Source organism: Cydia splendana, chromosome 17 (assembly GCF_910591565.1).
Source record: "Cydia splendana chromosome 17, ilCydSple1.2, whole genome shotgun sequence".
In the NCBI taxonomy this organism is placed as follows: domain Eukaryota; kingdom Metazoa; phylum Arthropoda; class Insecta; order Lepidoptera; family Tortricidae; genus Cydia; species Cydia splendana.
The window spans coordinates 10,196,187-10,219,013 of NC_085976.1; the positions used below are offsets into that span (position 1 = coordinate 10,196,187).

At 40.6% G+C, this 22,827-nt stretch overlaps 1 protein-coding gene across 1 annotated transcript in view; it reads right to left on the reverse strand.

Moving 5' to 3' along the window:
- LOC134798809 (chondroitin sulfate synthase 1) overlaps positions 1-22,827 on the reverse strand; it is a 79,535-nt gene that overhangs the window by 8,171 nt on the left and 48,537 nt on the right. The window contains exons 2-4 of the mRNA XM_063771197.1: positions 17,424-17,564; positions 10,177-10,357; positions 8,609-8,766 (exon numbers count right to left, since the gene is read on the reverse strand). Of these exons, the coding sequence (XP_063627267.1) occupies positions 8,609-8,766; positions 10,177-10,357; positions 17,424-17,564 (480 nt within the window). The remainder of the gene's footprint in view (positions 1-8,608; positions 8,767-10,176; positions 10,358-17,423; positions 17,565-22,827) is intronic.

Genomic DNA, 22,827 nt, shown 5'->3' on the forward strand with positions numbered 1-22,827 from the left:
TTCTCTTTCTCAAAGGTATGTAGGAAAAATATAGTTTGATATGCCTAAAGTACAGGGTATTAGTAATACAAAATAGCCAGGTTTAGCAGAGTAAAATTCTCAACATTTCCAAATAAGAGCTCGCCATTCAGTGCTTCACGGGGTTTTTCGGAAACGACCATCAGAAAAAAAATCATTACTAATTTAATAAGTCCTTTTTCTAATATTCACAACGATATTTATAAAGATAAGAAGACGCTTTTACTGGAACAAGTACTCATTGTTTCTAATAATAAGCGCAAAGTCCTGAATTTCGTCGACTAGTATCATCAATTTTGCATTATTTCGACTTTTCTTGTAAGAGCGCTCTTAATTATACTTCCTTAACACAGTTTCTCCGAAAGCCCCATCTCGTCTGCTAGTGGACGATCAATTAATCAATCAATCAATCAATGTCTTTATTTTGTATAAAAAGTGGTACATAATAGACTTTTTAGTAATTCAAAGATGTACACAATTTACCAACATCTGGCATGCAAAGTACAAGTTTAATTGTTTTTCTTTTACTTTAACTTTACGACTAAGTAAAAATTGCATAGACTCGGACCAAGCAAGCTAAATCTGCACTGCATTTGCTCAGACAAAGTGTGTAAATGTCATCATAAATGTCAATTTTCTATGTAAATGAATATGATATAATGACACCTCCGTACTTTGATCTGTCAAAGTCGGTGCAGAGTTAGCTTAGATGGACTCTATAGTCGGTATGATCCTCAGACTGGCTGATATTATCTCTGGACGATACTGCGCAGATGCTTGTAAGTAGGGAATAGGTACTTGTGGCGATTTATTTGTGACATATTAAAACCTCTATATCACTCGCCTTGTTAATCGCTGTGCCCTTGCCAGCTGACGAAAAAAAAATTTTTGCGCGGGGAGCGATCTGTCATAAGAAACAAACGTGAATAATCTACTACGGTTTTGTGAAAATGTGTATAATTTCTATAAAATGATTTCCTTCTTGCGACACATTTTATTTCCCTGGGTCGGACAGATGAGTGGTTGTATTTTTGGGTCGATCAACTATTTCTTGTTGTTATTCTGTCCCATCAGCCAGGAGACAATAGTAGCATAGTTTCTCAGAAGAGCTGCTGTACAGTCAGCAACAGAAGTTGCTAAGCGGGCCAGGTGTTCAAACTTGTGGCTACCGGGCCAAATCAGCTTTGATTGACCATAGAAACAATTATGCCAACCGGCATCGCCCGAGACAAAAGTGTATACTCACTGCACTTACTTAGCCTACGAATACAAGTTCGAAAAAATTATACATTTTGAAAGGCTTTATCTCGGAAAATATTAGATGTACAGAGACAATTCTAGTGTCTTATTGTAGCAAATTTAGTCTACTTTAAAAACGCCCTAGGAAGTTACTATCAAAAACTAGTACTTTAGGGTTATAATCGCCCAAATCTAAAAAAAAATGCGGTTTATTCTATTTTTGACAAAGTTGCGTTCGGCGCTTGAGGGTCAAACTTGGATTATTCATTGGGCCAACATCATAAACAAGTCTGCAAAAAATCAGAACTACCGGATTTGACGCAAACGCAAAATGTATAATTTTACTGTATTAAACATATCCCTCAACGCATCCTCGCACTTCCCTGGTCAAAACGCACCCTTAATGTTCCTTCCGTTTAAATCTTCCGTTTATTTTAAATACACAAGTTTAGTTTCATTTTTCTACCTAACTAACTATCCGAAATGCGAATGTCCACAGACTGGCCAATATTGTCTCTCGGTGACTTCGCGTTGCTACTCTTACAAGAAAAGTCGAAATAATGCAAAATTGATGATACTAGTCGACGAAATTCAGGACTTTGCGCTCATTATTAGAAACAATGAGTACTTGTTCCAGTAAAAGCGTCTTCTTATCTTTATAAATATCGTTGTAAATATTAGAAAAAGGACTTATTAAATTAGTAATGATTTTTTTTCTGATGGTCGTTTCCGAAAAACCCCGTGAAGCACTGAATGGCGAGCTCTTATTTGGAAATGTTGAGAATTTTACTCTGCTAAACCTGGCTATTTTGTATTACTAATACCCTGTACTTTAGGCATATCAAACTATATTTTTCCTACATACCTTTGAGAAAGAGAAAATCAAAGTAAAACGAACTCGATTTTCTCTCCGAAACAAGTGTCAATTCCTACGAAAATCTACTTAATATCGAAGTCATTTTCATACTCAAGCAATCTGCAACGTTTGCTTATACTGTTGGTATACATTAGTGTTTATGAAATTCTACTATAATTTTTTGGCAATTTTTTGAAAACTACTCTATATTACCGATGACGCGCGCTGCGCCAGCTCAGTGCCGCGGCAGAGCTTGTAGAGGCAGGGCGTGTGTCGGTCGGCTCCGCACATTTTCAACGGCGACGACGAGGTTTTTTATCATTGTGTGCGGCGGGCGCCGTGTAAAACGCTATACTGTGTGCGTGTAAACCGCAACGAGAGACTTTGATCCTAGCACTATTTTATAGTATTATAATTTATAATGGTACAGTTTAATAAACTACCGGACAGGATTAAAAATATTTGAAACGACCTGACATTCTATATGTATTTATTTGACTCAAGATAGTACTCAGGGTCTGATGATGGAGCCGGAAGGTGGTCACCGGTACCAATCAACCATGCAACTAAACCACTTCGTGCTTGGGCTCGTTTGATTCGGCTCAACAAGATCTTTGACTTAAGATAGTACTCAGGGTCTGATGATGGAGCCGGAAGGTGGTCACCAGTACCAATCAACAATGCAACTAAACCACTTCGTGTTTAGGCTCGTTTTATTCGTCTCAACAAGATCTTTGACTTAAGATAGTACTCAGGGTCTGATGATGGAGCCGGAAGGTGGTCACCGGTACCAATCAACCATGCAACTAAACCACTTCGTGTTTGGGCTCGTTTGATTCGTCTCAACAAGATCTTTGGCACAAGATAATACTCAGGGTCTGATGATGGAGCCGGAAGGTGGTCACCGGTACCAATCAACCATGCAACTAAACCACTTCGTGTTTAGGCTCGTTTGATTCGTCTCAACAAGATCTTTGACACAAGATAGTACTCAGGGTCTGATGATGGAGCCGGCAGGTGGTCACCGGTACCAGTCTACCATGTAACTGAACCACTTCGTGCTTGGGCTCGTTTGATTCGGCTCAACAAGATCTTTGACTTAAGATAGTACTCAGGGTCTGATGATGGAGCCGGAAGGTGGTCACCAGTACCAATCAACAATGCAACTAAACCACTTCGTGTTTAGGCTCGTTTTATTCGTCTCAACAAGATCTTTGACTTAAGATAGTACTCAGGGTCTGATGATGGAGCCGGAAGGTGGTCACCGGTACCAATCAACCATGCAACTAAACCACTTCGTGTTTGGGCTCGTTTGATTTGTCGCAACAAGATCTTTGACACAAGGTAGTACTGAGGGTCTGATGATGGATCTGGAAGGTGGTGACCGGTACCAATCAACCATGCAACTAAACCACTTCGTGTTTGGCTTCGTTCGATTCGTCGCAACAAAATCTTTGACACAAGTTAGTACTCAGGGTCTGATGATGGAGCTGGACTGTGGCCACGGGTACCAGTCTACCATGTAACTGAACTACTTCGTGTTTGGGCTCGTTTGATTTGTCGCAACAAGATCTTTGACACAAGGTAGTACTGAGGGTCTGATGATGGATCCGGAAGGTGGTCACCGGTACCAATCAACCATGCAACTAAACCACTTCGTGTTTAGGCTCGTTTGATTCGTCTCAACAAGATCTTAGACTAGGGCTTGCAATTCGAATATTCGAATATTCGAATTTGTCGAATATTCGGCCTGTTTTGATATTCGAATATTCGGCCGCTCAGGTTTCGAATATTCGAATATTTTTTATTACTATAAAAAATCTATTTAATCCGCTGCAGTTACAGTTTCTGTGTGTTTTCCGGGTATTTACAGTGAATGAGTAATGGTAGGTACCCAAATACGAAGGAAATAATATTTTTACTGTATTCCTCTCGATAGACTTCGTGAATACAGTGAAACCAAACTCAATTTGAAAGAAAACGAAATCAAAAAGTATGTTATTTTTACGGTGCAAGTTTTAAGTTAAAGGGTCATTCTGTTTATTAAGACTAAACCTTGCCCACACTTATCGCAATTCTCAAATTTGATCATACCAAACCTGCCCAACTAGCCCAACTAGGTAATCTAACTATGCACCTTTAGCTGACGAATAATCCAGTAGTCAACTAACTTTTTCCCTTAAATATTCCAATATTATATAATTAAGCCAACCATTAATTAAGGCCTCTGAGTGACTACAAGTTAATTTAAATCAGAAAATAATTACCTACTAAAAAAAATATCTTACATACCTAGGTTTGGTTTAGATGATTAAAGTTATATTATTTCACTCAACGGCGCATTTATAATAAAAGTTTTATCTAGAAATATTGAATACGTCTTATTTTGGCGTTTTACTTGTTTTTATAAATGTGGGCATCTCATAGTAGGATGATAAAATCTAGTCAATTAAGTGGATTTCTGCAAAATATCATTAGTTTTAGCAATAAGTGAAATAAGCTTTTGAATAAAACGATAATAAACCGATTTCTCGTTCTTTTTCTTATTTTTAGGGTTCCGTACCTCAAAAGGAAAAAACGGAACCCTTATAGGATCACTCGTGCGTCTGTCTGTCTGTCTGTCTGTCTGTCTGTCTGTCTGTCCGTCTGTCACAGCCGATTTTCTCCGAAACTACTGGACCAATCAAGTTGAAATTTGGTACACATATGTAAGTTTGTGACCCGAATACGGACATGTAACGTAAACAAATGAATTTTAAACATGGGGGCCACTTTTGGGGGGTAAATGAAAAAATGAAAAAAAAAAATTTTTTCAAACTATATCATGTTACATATCAAATGAAAGAGCTTATTGTAAGGATTTCAAATATTTTTTTTTTATAATTTTCGAATCAACAGTTTAGAAGTTATTCAAGAAAATAGGCAAAAAATGACCATTCCCCCCCCCCCCCCCCCCCTTATCTCCGAAACTACTAGGTCTAAAATTTTGAAAAAAATACATAAAATAGTTCTATACCTATAGATGACAGGAAAACCTATTAGAAATGTACAGTCAAGCGTGAGTCGGACTTAATTACAGTTTTTAATCCGACCCCTACGGATTTTTTTAAAGAGATTTCACTCACGTTTCACATAAAAAATACATTGTTAACAGTGCCGGATTACTTAGAGTAGTAGTTTTCTTAGAGTAATTGGTGATAATTTTCTGATAAGATAATCATTTTAAATATTTAACGGTCTTACCTACTTACGAGTAATTGTAAGGTCAAATTAAAAATAATGTTTAAAAAAAAAGTTAAATTGAGAGCTAGCTTAAAGTTTTTTGTACTCGTCGACTTTAATGGTTGAATTAATAAAGACTTTGTAACCAATAAGCAAAACAAGCACGTGCTTACGGCGCCACGTTCAGGGAGGGCACCAAAATGCCAGGTTGAAAAAGGTGAACAAATTTTAAAATTAGGGACAGACACATCGTTTTTACCACACGATTTTTTTAGCTGTCCAAAAGCTAATTTGCAAAAATAATGGCGCGTAATTCTTTGGGAAACAATCGGTAGCAGTAGAATAGTCGTGATTACATGCATAGATTCGATTTCAACCCACTCTTTTGCGGTTCGGCGTCAGGTCTTATGCGAGGCCTTCTGCCTTACGGCAAAGTTGATCTTCTGCCTTAATTACACTTGGGCGTGGATCCAAATCCAAGCTTTCCTCTTTCGCAGCTGGGCCTACTGCCTTTCTCACACTTCGCCAATTCAATTCCAAGCTCTCTGCTTTCTTGCATATTTTATGCATGAAAACAACCTCGCTGAGACCCTTAAATATCGAGCCCTATGCGAAGCTAGGCTGATAGAAAACTGTCCCATCCCTTCTCTGTATGAAATCCTGGATTCGCGCCTGGTTAGGACTAAAACTAAAATTGCGTTTTTATATCGAAAAATTTTCGCGCTCGCTTCGCTCGCGTTTTCAATTACTTTGTAAGGTATGATAAAGGTGACATTCGGGTGGCGACTGCAGCAACATTACTCTGTTGCAACGTTACTGCTGCAGTACTGTCAACTTCCGTGATAAAATGATGTTACTGATTTCCATACTAAAAGTAAAAATGTACAACTGTCTATCATATTGCGTTTGTATATCGAAAAATTTCCGCGCTCGCTTCGCTCGCGTTTCTATATTACTTTCTACGCTATGATAAAGGTGACATTCGGGTGGCAACTGCAACAGCATTAGGTACTCTGTTGCAACATTACTGCTGCGGCACTGTCAATTTTCGTGATGAAATGATGTGACTGATTTCCATTCTCAGCTGTAATGCGGCAATGAACTTCTCTCAATTTACCAAAAAATCAATGTAATCTTGATGACCCTAGGGAGAGGGGGCACCTAGAAATGCTTAGGGCATCAAAATATCTTAATCCGGCACTGATTGTTAAAAATTGTGTAATATACGGAACCCTTGGAACGCGAGTCCGACTCGCACTTGGCCGGTTTTTTTATAATATTCGAATAATTATTCGAATATTCGAGTAAGTCGTCAGAAAAAGTCGAATATTCGAATACCGGAAAGTTTCGAATATTTGCAAGCCCTACCTTAGACACAAGATAGTACTCAGGATCTGATGATGGAGCTGGAAGGTGGCCACGGGTACCAGTCTACCATGTAACTGAACCACTTCGTGTTTGGGCTCGTTTGATTTGTCGCAACAAGATCTTTGACACAAGGTAGTACTGAGGGTCTGATGATGGATCTGGAAGGTGGTGACCGGTACCAATCAACCATGCAACTAAACCACTTCGTGTTTGGCTTCGTTCGATTCGTCGCAACAAAATCTTTGACACAAGTTAGTACTCAGGGTCTGATGATGGAGCTGGATTGTGGCCACGGGTACCAGTCTACCATGTAACTGAACTACTTCGTGTTTGGGCTCGTTTGATTTGTCGCAACAAGATCTTTGACACAAGGTAGTACTGAGGGTCTGATGATGGATCCGGAAGGTGGTCACCGGTACCAATCAACCATGCAACTAAACCACTTCGTGTTTGGCTTCGTTCGATTCGTCGCAACAAGATCTTTGACACAAGTTAGTACTCAGGGTCTGATGATGGAGCTGGACTGTGGCCACGGGTACCAGTCTACCATGTAACTGAACCACTTCGTGTTTGGGCTCGTTTGATTCGTCGCAATAAGATGTTTGACACAAGATACTACTCAGGGTCTGATGATGGAGCTGATGATGATTGACAGGTACCCGTCGCCAACTCGCCAGCTTCGCGCTCCATCATCAGACCCTGAGTACTACCTTGTGTCAAAGATCTTGTTGAGATGAATAAAACGTGCCTAAACACGAAATGGTTTAGTTGCATGGTTGATTGGTACCGGTGACCACCTTCCGGCTCCAACATCAGACCCTGAGTACTATCTTGTGTCAAAGATCTTGTTGAAACGAATAAAACGAGCCTAAACACGAAGTGGTTTAGTTGCATGGTTGATTGGTACCGGTGACCACCTTCCAGCTCCATCATCAGACTCTATCACCTAGTGTCAAAGATCTTGTTGAGACGAATCAAACGATCCTAAACACGATGTGGTTTAGTTGCATGGTTGATTGGTAATGGTACCTTCCAGCTCCATCATCAGACCCTGAGTACTGTCTTGTGTCAAAGATCTTGTTGAGACGAATCAAACGAGCCCAAACACGATGTTGTTTAGTTACATGATAGACTGGTACCCGTGGCCACCTTCCAGCTCCATCATCAGACCCTGTGTATCTTCAGTGTCAAAGATCTTGTTGAGACGAATCAAACGAGCCTAATCATGTTACTACATGGTTGATTGGTATCCGTGACCACCTTAATCATCATCAGATCCTCAGTACCAGTTCGTTTTTAAACCCTCGTTGATACAAACTTTACAACCTATAGGTACCAAATGCAATGACGAAACATGTAAATAAGCGAGTAGGTACCTATAATTTCTTTCGAGTAATATACCTTCATAAGTACGAGTATGGGGCTATTCATAAATTACGTCGTTTCAAATGGGAGGAGTGGGGGGGGGGGGGGTCTGGACATCGGATGATGGTAACATGACGTAGGAGGAAACAGATTCATCCGAAGCTTGATTTTTGGATGATTTGAGGGGCGGGGGGGGGGGGGGGTCAAAAATCGTCAAAAATAGATGACGTAATTTATGAACAGCCCCTATGTACATTTGCACTGCATTTAGTATTTTCGTACTTACCAAATAACAGTTTTAGAACTTTAAAAGTTAAGTACAGTTAGTGTTGTTATGGTTGATTTCAATATGCTTCGCGAAGGATCAAGAATGTTTAATCCATCATTGTAGTGCGAGTGTGGTAGAAGGGATCGGCGTACTGAGCTCGCACGGCCTGCCGCAGCGCGTAAAATACCTAAACTCGCTCAACGCCGAAATGTAATAGCGCTCTTAAGTGGGGATACTCATAAACTACGTAAGGGATATTAAAAACAACTTACTTCTCGAATAACATCGTCCAACGCCTCTTTCAGCGGGGACTCAATCCTTCTCTTCGGGTTGGAGTGTGTGGTGGAATATATCGACTTGCTGATGAAGTCGAACGTCAGTATGTCATTCAGAGTCGTCGGTTGATATCGGCTCATGTCGATGGGGGCACCTGAAAAAATTACAAAAAATGGTATGAGTACTTTTTATACAAATGAACAAGTAAGTAGGTAATAATTATTTTGGGTTACAAAAGGGAAAAAAGGAAATACACAAACAAATGTCTTATTTAATTTCGTATGCCATGCCAAAACCCTCCTCGGTCATCAGATTACCTACGCTTTACAATTTATTCTGGATTGGCTTCGGTCTTTGAAGGTATTCCGTCGGGTTTTAGGTACGTCTTATACACCTCGTAGAATCTACGGACCCATCCTTTTTTCGGGGAACACGTGACAGTCTGACAGTAAGATGTAAAATAACCTTATTTTAATCCCAAAACTCAGCGGCCTTCTACAAGAAACTTCTTTCACCGCTTAACTTCTTTTTCAACTGTCTAGGATAAGCGGTAAACCTATAGCATGTACATACATAGTCCGCAAGTTGTGTTTGGGGCACAGCAACTCAGTTGAGTTCTATAGATAACTTACCTAATATAGTGTTCTGTCCCGCGTAGTCCTTGTCTTCGCTCTTGGCAGGGAAAAGGCATGTAGTCCGCCACTTGCTCTTACGATACGTAAAGTCCTTCCATATTGCAATTGAGTACATTGTTGTTCTACAGAAAAGTCACCTAATATAGTGTTGTCTCCAGCATAGTCCTTGTCTCCGATCTTAGCAGGCAAGAACGACATGTCCCCTGGAAGCATGTAGTCCGCCACTTGCTCTTGCGTTGCGATACGTAAAGTCCTTCCACATTGCAATTGAGTACATTGTAGTTCTACAGACAACTCACCTAATATAGTGTTGTCTCCCGCGTAGTCCTTGTCTCCGATCTTGGCAGGGAAGAGAGGCACGTCCCCTGGAAGCATGTAGTCCGCCACTTCTCTTGCGATACGTAAAGTACTTCCACAATGCGATTGAGTACATTGTAGTTCTACAGACAACTCACCTAATATGGAGTTGTCTCCCGCGTAGTCCTTGTCTCCGATCTTAGCAGGGAAGAACGGCACGTCCCCTGGAAGCATGTAGTCCGCCACTTCTCTTGCGATACGTAAAGTCCTTCCACATTGCGATTGAGTACATTGTAGTTCTACAGACAACTCACCTAATATAGTGTTGTCTCCCGTATAGTCCTTGTCTCCGATCTTAGCAGGGAAGAACGGCACGTCCCCTGGAAACATGTAGTCCGCCACTTCTCTTGCGATACGTAAAGTCTTTCCACATTGCGATTGAGTACATTGTAGTTCTACAGACAACTCACCTAATATAGTGTTATCTCCCACGTAGTCCTTGTCTCCGATCTTAGCAGGGAAGAACGACATGTCTCCTGGAAGCATGTAGTCCGCCACTTGCTCTTGCGTTGCGATACGTAAAGTCCTTCCACATTGCAATTGAGTACATTGTAGTTCTACAGACAACTCACCTAATATGGAGTTGTCTCCCGCGTAGTCCTTGTCTCCGATCTTGGCAGGGAAGAGAGGCACGTCCCCTGGAAGCATGTAGTCCGCCACTTGCTCTTGCGGTACATGCAACTCCTTCATGCACATCGCTATATCTCTGTGCAGGTCTACTGATAGCTCACGGGTGTCTTGGATACGGAGGTTCTGAAATAAGAAGAGAGGTCTCTATTATTTTTGATGACAAAACATATTCAACCGAGTGTTTTGATCTACGCAAATAACCATGAGATTTAAATTCAAATTGATTGTTAGTATGTCGTAAGTACGTAAACCCTGTATGTGTCCCAGATAGTAGTTATAATCAAATTTGTTTGAAACAAAGCAAGGAATTCTGAAACCGTCATTACAGTCGGTATTGAGACAGAGAACGCACGTGTGTTTAGACTTGGTACAAGCGGTGTAAAGTGCTAAACTACAAACATCTTTGATGTTTTACGATCAACATGGTCAGTTATTTTTAGCTATAGTCTTGAACTTAATCACCAGTTTATTAGGCCTTTGCTCTTTGTAGTATACGTTCACGAACGGCCTACGGGTACCTAAACTAGTAATAATCAGAAATAGCGAAACTGAAATAGAAATCTGGACCAAAGTCCGAAAAATGAGACAGTAAGATCTCAGTCAAGTCAAGATAATGATCAAGACTGAAATCGATTTGTTTGAAACCGATAGTTGCCCTAGTGACTGCAAGTCGAGTCGTGACCCATCCCTCCTCCCTATTGACAGCTTAATCGTCTAGTATCAAATGGATTTAACCAGGCGGCTTAGCACGGTCGCGTTTTTATCCCTTGTCACCATGCCTGTCACGTTCTAACAAGTATGTAAGTGCGAAAGGGACGCGCATAGTGATAGTCGATAAAAATGGAACCGTGCTGAGCCCGCAGTTCTGTGTAATGAGATCTTTCTCGGCTCTTTCCCTTTAACTTAAAAGTGTGTCCAAAGAACCTAACAATCATAAATAGGATGTTGGAGAGTCGTAGTGCGGTTTAAAGTTTGATTTAAGTCTATCTAGGTACTTCAAGTGCGAGATTAAAAAAAAACTACTTCTAGATCAATCTTTGGCGCCTATACATTTTCCTGAGTAAACTTATTACTAATTAATCTTGTCACTCGGGCAATGTTTGTCACTCGGACAATGTTTGTCACTCGGACAAGTGTATTCGTATTTAATATCCATAAGTGACAATTTCTTATAAGTTAAGCCTTTTTACCTCGAGGATATGATAATTCCAGGGCATTGAACTAATTATCATATCGCAGTCGAAGAAGCTTGAATTGTCTGTTCGTGGGCATTAAAAATAATAATGGCAGTGTTCTAGGCCGGCGGTCGGCAACCTGCGGCCCGCGGGCCGCATGCGGCTCGTGAAACTGTCACTTGCGGCCTGCGGCCTCTCTGGCTATGTAATATTGAGAAACAACAATGTCTGATAAAGTCATAAATATTAACAAAGTGCGGCCCGCGTCAACTTACTCATCATTAACTACGCTACTAAAACTACGCAAAAAAAGGTTGCCGACCGCTGTTCTAGGCCATTAGCTATAGGTACTGATCGGGAAATATATAGATATTGCAAATAAATAAAAGTGAAGCGATAGCGGATTTCAATGAATAATACATATATCTAGGTACCTACGATGCAATTAAAACGAACGCATTGACTAAAGAACGAAAAAAGGGAAGTCGTCGGCTGTATACACGAAATTAATAAAATTATTAGGAACTAAAAAAAAATTCATTTCGATTTCTGTAGGCCTAGCACATGATTGGCGCGACAGTATCTCGCGGCAAGATAGACTAGGTACCCGTCTTTTTCTAACTATGTTAAAAAAAGGAATGGATAGTCTATCTCGCCGCGAGATACTCTGCCGTATTCGAACTTCAAGATATTCACAAGAGATGACACGTACTAGATCCTAGATATGAGCGCCGATAGGCATTTAGCCGGCGGCGGCGCGCCGGTCAAAATCGGTCGGCGGCGGCGGCGAATCGGCGGCGTGGCCTTGAAACACCTTTGAATGAAAAACGAATTCAAACCAAAACTTTACCCGTTAACATGTTTTTGCTGTAAGGAAGTTATAAAATAAGTGCATTTTTCAATTTCAAGCAAAATTTATTCAATAAAGGTACGAAAAAAGTTTTATAAAGTATGAACAGTATCGCGCGGCATCAGAGGCGGTCTTAATCTTGGCGAGGCCGTGGCCGGAAGATCTTTGCGAGGCCCTTATCTTTTGTGCTTAGTAAAAAGTAGCGGATTAACTGTATCAGGGAAACGTCTGGTCGACAGTCCAAAGAGCCGAAGTGAGGAAAATCAAGCTCCGTCATTAACCAATTACGACCCAAAAAACAGATTTATGTCAAAAAGTGAGGTCCAGGGCCGAGCTCCACCTAACACCGAAGACCTGTTTCCGACGCCTTCCCATGCGAGGCCAGAAGCTGCAGGTAATGCCAAGTGTGAGCTTGGCTGACGGCCGAATGCCCGGAGCGCCGATTACAGCGCGCCTCTGTGCGAGGCCGAAGGCCAAGCTGCAAGAGAGCAGAGCTTGGAATTGAACTATAGGTCCAGTGTAAGCAAGTCCGAAGGCCGATAAAGACCGAGGCCATAGTGTTAAAGACCTGGAGCTTTCCTGAAGGTGCATTGGTGCGAGGTTAAAGGCCGTGCTGCAGTGAAGCTAAGATCGGAGAAGATCTAATGACCAAGCATTTATTTTAAAAGTGAGGCCGAAAGTTAGGCTCCAAACAGGGCCGAAAACTTGGAGGTTCAGATAGCGTTTTACTTCTATGCGAGCGATGCCAGGCCAAAGATTGGGCTGCGAGAAAGCAAAGCTTGAAATTTGAACAATAGCCAAGCTTATATGAGACCAGATTCCGTTTCCGAGGCCCTTCCGTGATTCCGTGCGAAGCCAACGGCCGGACCTTTGGGCGTGAAAACACTTAATATCTGAAATTAACCCCTTTTAAAGACATTCAAACCATGCTTGCAATGATTAAATTCGCGGTGAATGACGGATGAGCACGCAGAGAAGATGGCCGATGGGGTCGAAAAGTGCTCGAGTGGAGACCACGGACTAGCAAGCGCAGCGTAGGACGTCCACCCACAAGATGGACAGACGACCGTATTAATGTCGCCGAAAGACGCTGGATGCGGATCGCTTCCAACCGGTACGTATGGAGGTCCAAGGGGGAGGCCTATGTTCAGCAGTGGACGTCTTATGGCCGAGATGATGACGGATGAGCTAGCCAGCTGGCAAAATTAGTCATTTCGTTGCCCTAACAGTACTAGCGCGGTTACCAAACAGAATAGTTTGAATTTACCATCAATATTTTTTAATTATATGGACCTATAATTATTTATTTATTTATTTATTATACAATAAGTTACAACTTACAATACCTTTTGAATGTCTATAAGCTATTCAGACTGGCGCTGTTAAAGATCTAAACTAAATAAAATATATATTTCTGATTCTGAAAGTAGTACTATCTAACAAGGTCACGCCGATGCCACGCCGATAGCGCAGCGTTGGCGGCGGCGGCGCGAAAATTTTGTCGGCGGCGGCGGCGCGCCGGCGCGGCGCTCATATCTACTAGATCCATTCTAGGGGCTATTCATAAATTACGTCATTTCAAATTAGGGGGGGGGGGGGTCTGGACATCGGATGACGGTAGCATGAAGTAGGAGGAAATGGGGTCACTTGAAGCATGATTTTTGGATGATTATAGGGGGGGGGGGGGTCAAAAATCGTCAAAAATCGATGACGTAATTTATGGACAGCCCCCTAGATACGTTATGGTTTAGATATCAACTAGTTCTCTTTTGCAGCGCAATTCGGGCAACCAATGTCACTTTTACGTTAGATAGAGTAAGATATCTATTAGATGTGAATTGAATTGGATCTCTAAGTCATATCCTGTGGAAATCGTTCAACAGTATCTCCAGAATCGCGCAAATGTCAAATTTGACAGGTTAGATCTTAAACATATCGTTATCGTATCTTGGTGATGTCTAAAAGATGTCTAATAGATGTCTATTTCAAAATCCGAATCGGGCCGACTGTCCCGCCAATCATGTGCTAGCCCGGCTGGGCTGGCTGGTCAAACAGGCAAACTTGTGTAAAGAGTAAGTACCAGCTACGAACGTAAATATTCTGAGCTCAATAAGAATTTAACTGTACTTACCTATAAATAATTAAATAGGTATATTTAAATAATGTTCGCCACAGTGACGTCAGTCGCACGCGCTTGTCTAGCTCTCAGAAATAAACTTGTTGCGTAAACAACTCATGCGCAAAGGAAGTGTTGCCTACTTAGTCATTCATTTGTTTTAATTGTTAGACGCCTCAACTAAGTAAATAAGGAATAGTTTTGTGTTTTGTGTGAAGGTGCACACGAGACTACGTGGAATAAATATAGCATCATCTCAACTCATCATGCAAAAATAACTCTCAATTTAGGTATTATGTACTTTTTTTATATACCTACCTAGAGATGATGTACCTATTTCCAAACACAGCTTTAATGAATTTATGACAATTTATGTTTTGTCTACTTGTCTAGATTTACGTTGTGAAAATCGTGGTCAAAAGCAAATGCAGGAAATATAACTATTTACCAAGGTGTAGGGATTGCAATCCGGTCCGGCGGATCCGGTAATCCGGCCGGATCCGGCACTTTTTAGGAGCTACCGGATCCGGTTGAAATCACCGGATCCGGACCGGATCCGTGTAGATAGAAAAAAGACTGCACACAGCACCCACTGTGCGTTTTAGGTGAGATAAAGGCTACGGATGGAAGAAAGAAGTTAAACAGAATAAAGAACGAATGAAAAAGTCAAGATTTAGTAAAATAATAAGATATTTAATATGACGATAATTGAGAACAGAAGAGGATTTCTTCTTCTTTCATGTTGGTGGCACGAATCGGCACGATACGACGATTACTTAAATACTTAGAAGTATACTATAGAAGTAAAAATTAAAGGATGGAGATGGCATGGAAGGCATTTGTAACCGTAAAAGGTCTGGCCTAGTGGGTAGTGACCATTCAGTGACCCTGCCTATGAAGCCGATGGTCCTGGGTTTGAATCCCGGTAAGGGCATTTATTTGTGTGATGAACACAGATATTTGTTCCCGAGTCATAGGTGTTTTCTATGTATATAAGCATGTATTTATCAATATACTATACGTATTTACTTATATCGTCGCCTAGTAGTACTACCTAGCTAGCTAGTACCCGTAGTACTGTTTGTTGCTACGAGCTTTGCTTGGTTTGGGGCTAATGGATGTCAGCGTTACAAATAATTCCGTCAAAGAACAGTTACGAAAACTTGTCCTTTCAAGGAGTTCCAATTCCCATCCCATAATTATCCCATTAACAGGCTTTGGAATCTAATCAAATCTATAATTTTATTGTAAACGTAAATTTGAGCAGAATGTGAATGATTAAATATAATAAAATTAATAAATTACTTCGATTTCACTTTTTTTTGTTAATTGAGATTGACATTGTGACACAAAAGTAGTTTCTTATTAACTTCAAATTGTTGTTTTATTTGTAAAAATACCCTTTGTTTCTCATATAACGCATAAAACTTGAAAAATATGTCATTTAATTAACTTTAATATCCTTACACCTAACCGGATTGTGGCCAAAATCCGGCCGGATCCGGCCGGATTGAAAATCAATCCGGTTTGCAATCCCTACCAAGGTGTAAGAAAGTAAAGTCCAATTTTGTTTGTTTTTCCCTCAAGTACTCTATCATTTCCGATCCCTTATATTTTATCATTTTGTCAAATGAATGAGTATGAAAGTCAAATAATAACGACCATCTATAGGTAAGTATAAATAAAGTGAGCGTTTAACATTTACGCAAAATAAAAACAACCTAGCGTAGACAGTGAATTACAAATCATCATAAGCTCAAGCTAGGGACTAGGAATGTCTGTAAAGATATATTGTCATGTTTCATAAAGTTCATTGCCACATGTAAAGGTCCGCCACGTGTCAAAGTATTTGCAAGGTTTGAAATTTAAAACTAGGTTTACATTACAAAACTACCTGTTGTGCTGTTACTTACGGTGACGAGACTCAGCATAAGTAGTTATCTGGGGGCCGATTTTTTAATTTCGATCGCTCGATTTCGTCACTCGAAAATCGGTGGAAAACGACGAAATGCTAATTTTTGAAATACGAGTGATCGAAATTTGGAATCTATTGGTATTGACCACTCGATTTCAATTCTATTAGTAGAATTTAAATTCCTAGTTAGTGGAGATATTATTCAATGAAATACACGAAATAGAGTGGTCGAAATTCAAAAATTCGCCCCATGATTACTTAGTTTTAAGTTTCGTTTTGTATGAAAGTTTATGTTGTCATGGAGACACTATAGGGTTTCTGAATTCTACATGAACCTTTTTGGACGCAGTGGTACTTTCTCAGTTCCATGTTTGTTTCGTTGTATACCCGGCATTACCATAAAGAAAGCCAATTGTTCTGCAGAAAGTGAGTGTAGGTGTTAAGTGGGTAAGCAATCGGTATTAGCTAATAAAGTGTGTGTTTTATTACTGAGGAAGAAACACATACCTACCATGAACTGCAATATATTGTATCTTTACGACCCTTTTTGACAGACATGTATTGGATTCTAGCTCAAACCTCAGCTAGAGTTTAAATAAAAAAAATCCTACATGTTAATTTAGGTTATAAACTAAATTCCTAAATTCTACCCAAATACCATACGTTCACCAAACATCCATACGTCTGAACTGAATATACATAAGCTATGTATTTTTTTAATCCCAGACACTATGACAGATTCATCGGACTTTGGGCAATCGCTTCGATTGGTGACCCAGAGTAGCCGCGAAAGAAACTATCATTAGGCTTAATTATTTTATGAGCAAACTTCTGCTTATTATTATTAGGATAACGAAATGAATAAACCAGTTGCGGTGTTCATAAATTTCACTTCAGCCTAGCTAAACGACTTCTGATCGTTACTGAACGGAGCGGCGAGTCGCCGACTTTTGTGGTTTGCAAAGTGGTGAGCAAATTTTGTGGTATGCAGCCTGTGCATGTGAAGACCACCTCACGAGGTGAGGCGCCACTTCAAACGCCAGGTGTATGTACCGTCACTACCGTCTGCTGTGGTGCAAGAAGATCACCTTTTAACAAGCTAGGGCTATTGCCAACTGAAAACAATTCTGTACCTTAAAGTAAGTATGCAGTCTGTACATATGGCGGTGGTCCTTCACAGGATGCAGAGTAATAGCTCGGTGCACCTCGCGTTTCTTCAGACGCCCGGTGTACGCTGCTGCGCCGCTGCCGTTGTGGTGTAGAATCGTCTGCATCTGGAAACGAAAGAGGCTTATGTTAGGCATTTTGCACTTGAGAATCTTTAAAATAAATTATGCTGGATTCATTTAACGTTTCATAGTTCTCTGCTCAGCTCCGTTAATCAGTCCATCAATTGTGGTTGATGTAATCCTGGCCGTCCGGGTCTAAATTACACTCCGTAAAACGGGCAATAATAGTAAATAGTATCATATTACAACAGATTGATTATTCATTTTAAAATTGTTAAAACAATTTTACACCTTCTCATTGTCGTTTGACCAAGGATAACATTCCAACGACTTTTCGCGCGGAGGCGAATTGAGCATACTGGATGGATACCCAGTATAAAGGAGTCCCCGATACGCCTAGCTATTACAAAACTCGAATTCGCTATTCACTGGTTCTTCTAAAAACAGTTACTGCGCGCAGTAGCAATGATAATACACGACCAGTAAACATGCCTACTCAAACAAATCTAATTGAACACACAATGCAACCAAAATAATCGAGCGCTCGAGATGTATGTGACACTATACGAGCCAGGGACGTTTTTACATGGCGGTGTATCGTTATACACACACAGATTATCTCATACGTGACGCTATTTGGCATGACCGTGGTCTGAATGTCAATTTTGTTTGAATTTACAATTATACTAAGCGAATAATTAAACGTTAATATTTATCGGAGACTTCACACCAAAGAGAGTAAGTATATATATTCTTCACACTAGACGCTTTACATTACTTACTCTACATATAGATGCTCTAAAGTTATAGAGGTACATTATTATTGTATTTATTCTATATTACTTATAGGACAGAAAACAGTAGCTGCTAAAGTACCTATAGCTAGCCTAGCTCTCACAGGGAACCATCACAACGGCTATTAAAGACCATACCAAGACCAAACACCAGGAAGAATGGGATAGTCTGACGGGTCTAAAGCATGCAAAGCTCTTTATGCAAGGAATAGACTCCGGCTGGAGCAAAAAGCTTTGGAAACTTAGCAAAAGACAACTCCAAATCATAACGGGGGTGTTTACTGGCCATTACGGGGTCAAAGGATTTCTGGCCAAGATGGGACACTCTGACAACACCGATTGTCGTATGTGTGGCGAAGAGGAAGAGACAGTAAGACACTTAATGTGTGAATGTCACGCCCTCGCCAGACAAAGAATGAAGGACTTTGGAGCAGGATACCTGGAACCAAAGGACTTTAAAACGCTACCCATGAGCTCCATCATCCGACACATGGATATGGTGGGAAAAGCTCTTGAGTAGTTGACAGTAGACATGTGCGCCGCGCCGCCGCGCCGCCGCCGCCGACGATTTTTCCACGCCGCCGCCGCCGATAAATTTGACCGGCGTATAATCGGCGTGGGAAATTTTGATACCTATCGTGTCTTATTCCATGTTGCGTAGTGAATAGATAGTGTCAGAGGTATAATTTAAAGATCCTTATGCTTTTTCGCTTATTATTTGCGGGTGAACCAAATTAGCATCATTTTTGTCGTTGCGGTGTTAGCTGTGATAACGATTTAGTGTTAATTTAAACAAGATCTAGTTTCTGGATCTAAGGTTATTATTTGATATTTTTTCGCACAGCTTTTTTGTAGAACGTAAATGAAATTGTATATTATGTGATAAATCAAAATATGATTTATTTATTTATCACATAATATACAATTTCATTTAAAATTACACACGATCAATTCTTAGTCATTTTATGGTGATTATCAGCTTCTTTTACTTAACAATATATATTTCAATCCATGGTCTAATAAAACATGGTATTCCATTCCCAGAGTGACACGGGCCTACGTCACAATAACATTGCCACTTTATTTCAACATAACATGTTACATGGGTACATTATACCTATGGTTAATAAGTTAAAATATTTCTTTATAATTTTATAATTTTCATTTATATGTATTTTAGCTTAAATTTTACAATAACACGTCATTTTTAATTACTCGTTAGCAATATCTTCCGATTCACGAAAGAAATTTCAGACTTTCGGGTAATTCTGTTTATACTACTGGCAACACAGGATAGCGCTGTGCACATTTGACAATTCGGATCTAGATAACTTCATGCCCTGACCGTCATCCTTGTCGAACGCGTGTTAATTGTTATTTCCTTCTCGCTCAGTGTCAGCAGTCGCAGTGTTTTCCAAACTTTTCACGTCGTAAGCTTGGTAATTAATGTGTAACTGTGAATTAGTTTTTTAAACGTTTGTCTTGTATAGATAAATAAAGTTTAATTTAATACATTAGATTTGTTTTATTTTACTATGTTTCTACATGAATAACTTAAAATTAATGCCGTTAAAATAATTTTCACCGTTGGTTAAAATTCTCCCACATTTCAAAGTTTGAGAACCTGTAAACAGCATGATGACGTAGGCGCGTGTCAGTTAGGTCATACGCGAATCTCGGAATGGAGTACCAGGCGGAGTATATTATTATACCATGTTTCAATCAAAATTATAAAAATCAGTTTAAAGCTTCGCAATAAGCTATTACTTACTTCCGTTGGCGCTACAACCCTTTGTGGGTCTTGGCCTCCTCCACAATCTTCCTCCAGTTGTCGCGGTGTCTGGCGACCTTCTTCCAGTTGGTAAACTTTCCCATCTTCCTAAGATCTTCTTCTACACAATCTATCCAACGCTTCTTAGGCCTGCCTTTCGGTCTTTTTTATTGCGGCGTCCACCTTGTCATGACTTTTGCTGCCCTCTTGTACGGCATCCTTTCAAGGTAACCCGTTCATCTCAACTGCTGTGACTTACAGACCCTGACGATGTTCTCGTGCTCTATGAGTACATCCAACTCGTGGTTCATACGTTGACGATAGGTATCATGTTCTATTACAGGACCATAGATCTTTCTGAGCACTTTTCTTTCGAACACTGCAAGTTTTAGTTCGTCTCTCTGAGTTAGCGTCCAAGTTTCGCAGGCGTAAGTTACGATAGGCCTGATGATGGTGCGATAGATAATAAGTTTGGATCTAATGCTAAGCAGTTTAGAGCTCAAAAGTTTGCTACACGCGTAGAAACATTTGTGCCCAGCAGCTATGCGCGCCCTTATCTCTTCGTCGGTTTTGTTCTGAGAGTTAACCGTCGCTCCTAGATACTTGAAGCTGCTCACACCTTTGATGTCCTGATTGCCGACATAGATGTTTGTTGGCAGTCCAGTCTGTCTTGATGTCGCAAGGTACTCAGTCTTGGATACGTTTACACGTAATCCAAACGTGGCGGCTTCTGTCTGCAGGTTTAGGCAGTGATCGGCCATTCTGTTTCTCGACCTACTGGTAATGACAATGTCATCGGCATACGCAGCAAGCTGAGTTGTGTTGTAGTCGATCAGCCCATTGATGTTTAATTTACGCGTTGCAGCCTCAAGTACCAGGTTGAAAACTATGGACGAAAGCGCATCTCCTTGCTTCACTCCCGAACGAATCTCAAAAGGCTCAGATAAATCGTTTTGTATCGCCACAACGGATTTGGAGTGTTTTAAAGTGGCATCCACAAGTCTAACCAACTTGCTTGGCACACCCAAACACAGCATGCTGGAGAGTATTTGTGCGCGGTTAACACTGTCAAATGCCTGCTTGAAGTCCACAAACATGTGATGAAGATCGATGTTGTATTCGTATTCCTTTTCCAGTGTTTGCCGCAGTAGGTGAATCTGGTCTACAGTAGAGCGGTTAGGCCTGAATGCGCATTGGTATTCTCCTAATATCTCTTAAGCATAGCCGCATAGGCGCCAATACACGACTCCTGATAAAACTTTATAAGCCACAGACAAAACCGATATACCTCGGTAATTGCTACAGATGCTCTTGTTTCCTTTTTTGAAGATAGGCACAATAATACCTGCGATAATAAATGACCGTAGTTATGCAGAAAACGACTAACTCTATTTTATCATCAATGCAGAAAGCGACCAAAGCCACTGAGTTAGGGTGTAAGTCACTTTGACAAAAATAAAAAGTTGGTCGCTTTCTACAGAACTAGGGTCAAATAAGAGCGCTGGTGGCCTAGCGGTAAGAGCGTGCGACTTTCAATCCGGAGGTCGCGGGTTCAAACCCCGGCTCGTACCAATGAGTTTTTCGGAACTTATGTACGAAATATCATTTGATATTTACCGGTTGCTTTTCGGTGAAGGAAAACATCGTGAGGAAACCGGACTAATCCCAATAGGGCCTGGTTTCCCCTCTAGGTTGGAAGGTCAGGTGGCAGTCGCTTTCGTAAAAACTAGTGCCTACGTCAAATCATGGGATTAGTTGTCAAGCGGACCCCAGGCTCCAATAAGCCGTGGCAAAATGCCGGGATAACGCGAGGAAGAAGAAGAGGCACAATAATACCTAAATTCCAATCTTCTGGCATCTTTTCCTCTTCCCATATCATAGATACGAGTCTAAACATTCGCTTCTCGAGATCGCTGCCTCATTTTTTGAGTAACTCTGAAGCAATAGTATCAAGTCCCGGCGCCTTGTTATTCTTGAGGCAACGCATAGCCCGCTGGACTTCTAACCGAGTAGGCGGTTGTAATCGTTCTTCAACGTCAAAGTAAATGGGCACTTTTTCCGTGGCTGTTTGCGGAATGTTCAGGAGATCGTTAAAGTGTTCTCTCCATCTCCGAAGCACATCTGCCTTTTCCGTGAGAAGACTTCCAGAGGTATTTTGGCATGCATTGGTTTTCGGCTGGTATCCACTACGTAGGCTGTAAAAAGGTCGTACGAAATGACGCACCCTCAAATCCTCCATTCTCCTAAACCTCTCCCTTTCCATATTTCTCTTTTTGCGTCTCGCCATTTTTCTGCATTTGTTCCTCTCGTTCTTATAAAGTTCTTTGTTTTCTAAGCCATCGTTTTGGAGATATTTAAGCCGCATTTCAATCTTTTTATTGAGGGCTTCCTCGTATTCCTTATGAAACCATTCCATATTTTTTGAACGTTTTGCTTCTCCGATAGTGCTCTTAGCTGAACTTCACGTCACTGCTGTTTTTATACTCTGCCACTCTTTGTCAATAAGCTATACTTAAACAATTATACCTACTTATAGGAACTTAAATCACTAACTATCACCAATTCATCACTAAGCTGCAGTAGTAAAGAAAACAAAGTAGACCTTAGTATTCCATAAAACGGGACACTTCAAAGACATTCTGTTGAGTGAATCTACCTGCCAGAGACGTTTTCTTTGGAAAACGAAGACATCTTTAATCTAACATTACATTTCTGTTAAACTTCAGTTCAGACAAATGTAAAG